At 44.1% G+C, this 9,475-nt stretch overlaps 1 protein-coding gene across 1 annotated transcript in view; it reads left to right on the forward strand.

Annotated features, from left to right (window-relative positions):
* Window positions 1–2,088: 2,088 nt before the first annotated feature.
* FRZB (frizzled-related protein) overlaps window positions 2,089–9,475 on the forward strand; it is a 25,619-nt gene continuing 18,232 nt past the window's right edge. Inside the window, exons 1-2 of the mRNA XM_019554535.1 lie at window positions 2,089–2,113; window positions 4,055–4,102. Coding sequence (XP_019410080.1) covers window positions 4,063–4,102 — 40 coding nt within the window. The 5' untranslated portion in view covers window positions 2,089–2,113; window positions 4,055–4,062. The remainder of the gene's footprint in view (window positions 2,114–4,054; window positions 4,103–9,475) is intronic.

Genomic DNA, 9,475 nt, shown 5'->3' on the forward strand with positions numbered 1-9,475 from the left:
CTGCTAGACCTCTGGATCCTGCCAAACCCTTCTGGACCTCATAAACCTTCCCATAGACCCTGATAGCCCCCCTTCCCCAGCCAAGTCCCCCTGGCTTGTACCTTGAGCCCTCTTGCAGACTCCACTTGCCCCCTGATGCCCCCAATCCCCCTTGTTGACCTGACTTGCCCCCCTGCCCCTCTCCCACTTGCCCTCCCATGTTATGACTTGCCTTTGATCAGGTGGCCATTTTTAACTCGATCTAACATCCAAGATGTCTGTATCTACCCATGGAGAATTTTTAATAACATGTAAATTTAAGATGAGTTCTTCCAGCTTTTTTTAAAGTGAAGGGAAGGGAAGTGTTACTATATCAAAGCCTTTCTACCAAGACTGTATTAAAAAGAAAAAAAAGGACAATTTCTGTAGAGGTTGTTTTGAGCTGGAAAAATCTATATGTAGATCTGAAGGACAAACCCCCAAAGTTCAGAAAACCTAAGTTTTTGGCTTAAGGAAGTCTTTCTTTTTTTCCTGAAGAGTAAAAGTCCTTCATTTTCTTTTTTAATGTTTCTTTTTTTGTATTTCTTTTTCCTCCCTCCCTGGGAATGAAGATATGGGAAAAAAACTGAATATTATGTTTCTGTTATCTCCTTCACTAACCAACATTTCTCTTTCTTTGTCTCCTGTCAGGCCTGGTCCCCATCAATTTTTTTTTTGGCATAGCTATGTTTCTTAGGAACATGATAAAAACAATCTTGCCCTTAACTGAGCTATTTGAACAGGCAAACACCCTACTCTATATGTAGCTACACTGCAAAATCATAGCTGAGTTAATCTGGAGAACAGGGACTTTCTGTATTAGCAGAAGGAGTCTTTTGCCAGCAGGGTACATCTCCAGGAGAATGTCATAGCTACAATACTATACTCCTAATAAAGACAAGGTCTTTGCCCTCTCCTTCCGTTCTCTTTCTTTGCCTTTGTTTCTCCCCTGTTTCTGTGGTTCCCTTCACATACAAAATTAAATGGGCAGTCTTTTGAAAAAGGGGATACTATTATCATGGTCACAAGTATGAGCTGTCAGCCTCTAAGACAGAATCTATAAAAAGGCATTTTGTGAACTTCTTGAAGATGTCATATGGCTTCCAGTAATAGGAAGAAATTATCAAATTGATGGACCAATTGAATTAAATAGGAATATAAGAATCATAAAGAACTCCTGCAGGTTTCAGAGAGGTGTCCTGACAATAAACACTAAAACAAAGCATATACTATGTAGCTGGGTCTTGTACTTGTAGTTTGGGTGGGAGAGGAATAAGGGAAATATGATAAAAGCCAATGACTAACTTGCTTGAAAAAAGCCCCGTGAAGTCTCCTTCTTATGTTGTCCTATAGCAAAGGATAAAAAAAAACATTCCATAAAATTAAAGAATACAAATTCAAACTGGATAAAGAAATACATTTTGATGCCATGCATAATTGATTTGTGGTGCTCAGTTAGAACACTATATGCTACTGAAAGTACATAGCTTATATAAGATACAAGAAAAAAATTATAAGTGAAAAATTGTATTAGACACACTTTTACTAGTTAAAATAATAAAATGGTAAAAATGATGAGAGGTATGTATTCTGTACAGCACATATAATGGGGATTTTATGAGGAATGTGGAGTAGGGTATAAGTTACAGCTGAAGAATAACTTACCGTATTTACTCAAATCCAAGACGAGTTTTTTTTCTCCAAAAGCCACGGGGGCAGGGGGACCCCTCTTTCTGAATTTGAATGATGGCCCAGGAAAGACAATGGCTCAGCTCAAGCTTCAGCCTCACACTCGGAGCCAAAGCCAAAGCGGAGCCACTGCCTGCTCCAAGCTGGAGTGGTTCATGCAGCAAGGAAGGGGAGTGCAGCTGGCTGCCAGGGGAGGGAGGGGACACCACACAATATGGCTTGGAAGTAGATCGCAGAGCCTGCCCCTTGCCCCTGCTTACCTTCTGCTCCAGATTTGGCCTCTCCAGCCCCAACCTGGCCTGGCCCAGAGCTGCCGCTGCTCCTTCTGCCTGTCTGGGCAGGGCTGGGGCCACCATCACTCCTGTCTGCCCCAGAGCTGGAACAGAGCAGAACAGAGCACCAGAAGGTAAGTTGTGGGGGGGAGGCAGGATGCAGGCATGGGGTAGGGACAGACAGCAGGGGAGAGCAGGGGATGGAGGGCTGGGAAGAGGCAGACGCAGGCAGAGGGGGGAAGGGGTAGGGAACAGAGGGAAGCTGAGTGTGGAGAACAGTGAGTGGAGGGCAGGCACAGGCACAGAGGTAAGGAGGGGGGAGAGGTGATGAGGCAGGCAGAAGTGGAGGGGGCAAAGGGCATGTCATTAGTGGGCATGAGGCAGGGGTAGGCATAGGCACTGGGGTGGGAGGTAGACAGTAGGGGGCAACATGGCAGGGGGCAAGTGGGAGGGTAGACAGGCAGAGGCAGGGATGGGCAAAGGACAGTGGGACAGGCAGGGAGGATAGTGGGATGGGGGCAAGAGGTCGGGGTCTGGCCTCTCTCCCCCTACCATGGTTTTCTCCTCCAGGAGAGGGGATGAATTTAAGATGATCTTCCATTAATTGGATTCTTTAGATAGAAAATTATAGCACACGTATAGTTTTTCACATAGAGAATCTAATGGGGGGGGCATCATTGGACATCTGAGGTTCTAAATCATCTTGGATTCAGGTAAATAAGCTAGTTTCAGGGGAAAAAAATCTTCCATCTTTACTGTAGAATTAGGTACAGGGAAGATTTGATAGTTTCTTAGGAGGCAAATAGTTTGAAGCATTGTCAGAGACAGGATATTGGACTGAAAAGACAACTACTTCATTGTGCTATGGCATTTCCTGTGTCCTTGTGCTGACTACATTGATACAGATGTTTGATTCTGAAGTTTCAGTATTGCCAGGTTTGTTTTTTTAGTTAAGCAAACAGTGGTATTCCAATATCTACATTTATACTTCATGTCTTATCTCCATTTCTCCAGATATGTGAAGTATGTTGCAGACCATATGATGTATAGCTAGGTATTAAGAAAGTAATAAGTAATGTATAGCCAAAATTAAAAGAAAACTAGATACCTAAAGATAGGTTCTTACATCCATATTTAGGTACATATTGTGTATGTATTTGTAAGTCATAAGCTGTTATTAAATATAAATAATAGTCCTGACCTTGCAACTGAATCCCCAGTGAGCCCCATCAGTTTACATGGGAGTGCACACAGGCACAAATACTCTCATTGATTCTGCTGGCACTTATATATGCTGCTATACATAGACATATTTATACCTTTCCTTGTGTAAAACATTATATGCAACAGTTCATATGTCTTCATTGTAAAACATGCATATAAACCCTATAAACACTGGTGTGGTTTAATAAACAGTAGATTTGAACATATGCAACATATTATGGCAAACATTTCCAGTTAGAGATGTTCCCAAAAGCACAATTTTATTTATTTATTTTGAAATTCGGCATACTGACCTTTCTTCTCTTCTGTTTCTTATCTCTTTTCCAAAATAATCAGCACATTTTTAAGAAGGGAAAATTTTAAATGCCTATTTTGGCATTTTCTTCAGTAACATGATTATGCTTTGTTTGTTTCTTGTTACTGGGGAAATCAAAGCTAGAGTGTCCTTCAGCATCTAGCTGAATAAAAAAACAGCATGTGGTCATTCAGAGGTGCACCAAGTTCACATCTGAAATGGCACATATTTTCATTGTTGTCCAGATCGTGCCACACTATGCACAGTCACCAATGAAAGTGGGACATTTTCCATTTTTCGCCATAAGTAACACAGAATTTGTTTCAATGCGTAGCATTGAAGACCTAGCCCTGCTTCTGTTTAAAAATACACTTCATGCTGACTTCTGTAGAAACGGGTGGGTTCTAAAACATTGTAACACCTTTTAATTGATATAGTCTTGATTTTTAATATACTAAATATTAGAGCAAATTAAGCATTTTAATGTGGCTGTATTGAAATAATCCAGTATTAATAATACTAACATTTCTTTACATATTTTATGAATCCATGCCAGATTTCCCTATGGATTCTAATAATGGCAACTGTAGAGGCACCGGCACTGGTGAGTACATTTTTATCTAACTCTCGAATAAGAGTTAAGGAAATTTAAAGTTGATAACATAATTAAGTCCTATACTTAATGATGAATAGACTATGTTATGTTACTTTGGAATTATGGGCATTTATAGACGTGCTCCAGGAGTTGTTGGGATGAATTTTAATTCGAGTGGCTCCAAGAGCCACTCTAATTAAAGTGCCCAAAGCATCACGTATATCAGCATCCCCCCACTGAAAAATGACAGCGGGGACACTTTAACTAAAGCTCATCAAATAAGCTTTAGTTAAAGTGCCCCCACCACTGTTTTTCAGCCTAGGGACTTTGGTACAAGTGATGCTGGAGTCTGCTGGAGTGCAGTAATTACCACACTCTAGCAGCCTCAATTAATTGAGTCTTCTCCAATGCACTGTAATTACAGTGATTTGGAGTAGCCTCACTGCACGTGTAAAGGAGCCTTATGCTTTCATAAGAGTTGCATCTGGAATTAAAAAAAATTGTATGGTGTAATAGTGGGATTTAAGTGTAGTTTAAGTCTTATAATGTTTGGCACTAATAGGGTAAAATTCTCTTTTAATCCTTTTTTGGGGTCAGGTTCTGATACTTTTATATAGGGAAAACTTCTAATAGGCCAAAATGACTTCAGTTATTTCAGTGAAAATCTTATCTGAATTAGGACGGTGGGAATGAATGCTAATTGTATTTTTTGCTTTCATTATATCTTTGTAAACTACAGAAATATGGCGTAGTTTGTTCCTCAGATCATGCAGCTCTGTACCTCATCTTCCAATCATTTTTTGGTAACAACTGGAAATTCAGTTCACAAAATAAGTTTTATTAATCTTAATCATTGACTTGAACATGTGAATTCAATATTGTATCACAGCTTTCAAATATAGTAGGCAGCATTTTGGAGTAGGAGGTGGGGAAAAATAATGGTACCACATATATTAGGCCTGATATGTGTTATTTAGCGTGCATATCCCTAGTGAATTGAAGCCAAGTGACTATTATGATGTTTTGAAAATACTAGGACCGGATTCACTCCTATATTGGTCCAGCTAATGCTTTTAGTTAAGTTACACTGGGTGCATCTATATGTGTATTAATTCACCTTTTCTAATACTCATTCAATTTAGTACCTCCAGTGTGAGATACTAAATTAATGTGCATTAGGCTGTGCTAATGCACAGAAGGGCATTTGCACAATGTTTTTAGTGATACTTAATCCACAGACTATTTTACTGCACATTAGTATAATGTCATGGTTTTTTACATGATGTTTTAATGTGCAGTAAAAAAGTCACTGTGCAGTAAAGCGCACGTATACACACAGCCACTGACATAATTATAATCATGCAATGGTGAATTAGATGCAGTGTGTAAGAATGCTGACTGAAATGCCAGCAATCTCCTTTTTCAAATCTTTACTGTAAAGCAAAGCAGTGGCATTTACATATCTGAGCACATTTTACAAGCCTGTGACTATGAATATGTGTCAGTAATTGTATGCACTTAACTTTTCATTTACCATAAAAAAACCGTTCTAGATTTTTTTCTATAATTCTAGAATCCCAGTTTTGGCAGGCTGTCAAGGGCAGCATGGGTAGCCCCGCCTCATGACAGGTGCCCCACCCCCTGGTCACCATCTTGGGACCAATGTCCTAATGTCTCAGGACCAATGTCCTAGGGCTGGCATCGGTGGCGCCCAAAGCATGGCACAGGCTGGGCTGCACCAGCAGGGAGAGTGGGGAGCTGGCCCAGCTCCATAGAGCCCCTGCCGGCTGGGACCCTGTGCTCCTGCCACCCTGCTCTGGGCCCCGCCAGCACTGGCCCCGGGACACTGGAGCAGGCCCTGTGCTCCCGCTGGCTCCCTGCCCACTCACTCCCAGTGCCCCCCAGCCCCACAGTACAGGCAGGGGGCAGTGCACAGCCCCGGTCCCCTGCTCACCAGCAGGGAAGAAGCTGGTGCTGAATGTGGGGAAAAGTAGCCCCTCACCCGCCCCATGGCCGGCGCTCCCTGCTGCAAGTGCTTGCAGCCCCATGTGGGCTACAAGTGGCTACAGCACAGGGTGCTGGCCATGGGGTGAGCAAGGGACCGCTTTTCCCCACTCTTAGTACCAGTTTGTAACCCAGCCCTGCTGCCAGCCTGGGCTCCAAGCCTGCTCCGGGCTCACCTGTTAGTGCCAGCAGCTACAGCCCCCCTGAAGCTCGTGTGCTGGGCAGCCCACAGGTGGCAGTGACAAACACTGCCCAGTGCAGCAAGTGGGGGGCGCTGCAGTAGCTGTCGCCACATGCAGCCCCTACAGGCGAGCCTGGAGCCGGCGCGGGGCCCAGGCTGGAGTGGGGCTGGGTCACAAAGTGGTGCTGAGCATGAGGGGGGGAAAAATGGCCCCTCACCCACCCTGTGGCCAGCGCCCCCTTGCTGCAGCCACTCAGCCCACGTGAAGCTGTCTGTGCCTGTTCTGGACAGCCCTGTGCAGGCCACGAGTGGCTGCAGCGAGGGGCCACTTTCCTCCACTCCAGAAAGGAGCCTGGGGAAAAGCTGAGTGCGGGTAAAAGGAGCCCCACGTGGGCTGTGAGCAGCTGCAGTGCAGGGCACCAGCCATGGGGTGGGCAAGGTGCCGCTTTTATCCCCCTGCCTGAGTGCTGCACTACAGCTGAGCACAGCACAGGCATTTATCAGCCAAATTATTGGCCCCATTGTGACAATATCCAATAAAGCCAGTTTTCTTTATATCTGTACTGATTCAATATCAGACTGATGTATCGGTGCACCTCTACCTACAAGTATTCTTTGGGAGCAGAAGATGAGTCTTATTCTTTTAAAAAGAGGCAGTGGTGATGACCCAAGATCGTGGTTTTCTGTGATAAAAAAAAGTTTAAAAATTTCTGATTTAATGCCCCCCCAGTCCATATTTTTCTGTAATTAAAATGAGAAGCCACTGTAATTAAAATAAGAAGCCACATAAAATAGTTGCTTCAATCAGGATTAGGGTACCTGACTCAATGAGGTATGTATCTTTTAACCCTGGGTGGGGTCAGGGGGGTGCACTATATTTATATATTTATCAATAATCTCCACATTTTTCCATGATTAAAATGAAATAGCACTCTGTATAGTGGTGTTTCATTTTAATCATGGAAAAATATGGATTTTAGGGGTTTTTTAATCAGAAAATTTTGGATTTTTTTATCGGAAAACCAAGATCCCTGATGATGACAAACATTGCTGGCGCCTTTCCATCTTATAATTAGAACACTTCCCCAAGGAGTAGGAGGTCCCTTCTTAGTCTAGGGGATTCAAAAATATACCACCCACCTCCTAGGAGAGAGTCCTAACCACCAGGTTATAGGCTAGGCTAGATACTAGCATTGTCCGTTAGTTCTGTCATAGCCAGACTAGCGTGCAGTAAAGAATGCAAGATTCATAAGGTCAGAAGGTGAATAAACAAGAAGCAACATGATTTGATTGCTCAGTCATTAGGGAATTCAGCTGGATGAATGGATTTATGAGCTCCAGCCCCTGCTCTCAGATTTATATCTTTTTTGTCCAATGACTGTTTATTAAAAAAGGCATGAACAATCTATGGGACTGCATCCAGAATCAACGTCTTCTTCCTCCCACTTGGGTGCCTTAACAACTCAGTTACAGAATAATGCTCTTTTTTAATTATTCTCCTTTTCGTCCCATGAATCATTCATTGCAGCCCAGTGACCCAGCTTTAGAAGGAAGGTTAGGAAGATAGCCCCACCCAGATGACCGTACAGCCTGGTGGTTACTGTACTCTTTCAGCAGGTTGGAAATGAGGGTTTGAATCCACATTTCATGCAGGACTGAGGAAATCCAAGAATCCACATCTGTCACTTCCTGGGTGCATGCTCTACCCACTAAGCTACTACATAAAAGGTGTGTTAGCAGACTTCTCTGCCCATGTGTTTCAATGAAAGTGATGATGTGTTTTGTGCTGAACTCTCAGCATGTGGAAGGCATCTTTAGAGTATACCTACTAGACGGAGTGTCTTGGGGAACTTGGGTGCTGCCATTTGGGTTGTGAATTATGATGGAGCTTGGGTGGGTTGAGCCCCCCATAAGAGACGAGAGACCCCCTATAAGATTTGAAAATCATAACTGAGGGTAGGGTCTCTGACTGGATTGCTCCTTCCAATGAACTGGTTTAATTTTTTTTTGCAGATCTGCCCCCAAGAGTCAGTGTAATTTGAACCCTGCACTTAGTCTCTTGTTTGAAATGTGGCTTAAACGAAAGCTGGGTGCCTGGCAGCTCACACTGGGAATTTCTGGGCACATGCTAAACGCAGAAGTTTTGAAGGAACTTTTAGATGAGGGCTATTCCATTTGAAACTGGTGAGGGTGGCACATAATTGGTGGGGCACATAATCTGGTGGGGGGCTGCACTAGTGAGGGGCCCCTCTTGGCTCGGAGATCAGGTGTGGAGGGACCCTGGGTGTCCCCCCAGACCCAGGAGGCACCAGTCACCAAGCCGGGGGCAGGTCCCCTGCACACTTCACAGTGGACCTGGAACCAGACCAGAAGTGCTTCTGGTCCGCTTCTGGGTCCGCTGCTAAGTGTGCTGGGGATCCCTCCATGCTTCCGTGAGATGCTCCATCTGCTCCACTATCTCAGCATTCACGAGCCACCTGGTACCTTGAGGTATGTAGAAAAAACATTTAAAGCTGTGCCTATATTCAAATCATCAAATCTCTATGAATAGATTCGGAGGGTCCCAGTTTGATTCAGAGAGATTAAAGGATCTCCTGATTCGATTCAGATTCGGAAATTTGGCCGCTGAATCGGGTCAGATCTCTGCCGAATTGAATCAGCAACTGAATCTTCACACCACCCTACTGCCCAGTTCCTTTGGTTGGGGGCATACAGCAGAAGCTGAGGGAGAGAAGAGGAGCCCAAGACCCTAGCTGCTGCTGCAGCCAGTGGTATAGGAACAGTGGTGGCTGGATGGGAGCCTGAGGGCCTCATGTTAAACCCTCATGGACTACATGTGGGTCACAGGCTGCCAGTTGGAAAACCCTGTTTTAAACTAAAAAAAAAAAATCATCTAGTGAGTTAGATGGCCACTAATGGCATGAACAGACAAATTAACTACCACAGACCTAAAATGGTAGAGATTTACCACATATCAGCTATGTATACTTGCGCTTACCCTGTAATAGGTAAGTGGGGTCTGCTCCCTTTTGGGGTCTCTGGTGCACCAGCTGGAGGAGCTTCCATGACCACAGCCTGCTCTTTGGTGAGAGAGGCAGTGAGCTGCTGGGAAGAGATGGCCTCCACCTCTCTCCACTGGGGAGGAGGCTCTTCTCAGCCAGACTGGCTGACCTCCTCCACCGGGCTTTAAACTAAGC

Source organism: Crocodylus porosus, unplaced genomic scaffold (assembly GCF_001723895.1).
Source record: "Crocodylus porosus isolate Cpor-Errol unplaced genomic scaffold, CroPor_comp1, whole genome shotgun sequence".
NCBI lineage: Eukaryota > Metazoa > Chordata > Crocodylia > Crocodylidae > Crocodylus > Crocodylus porosus.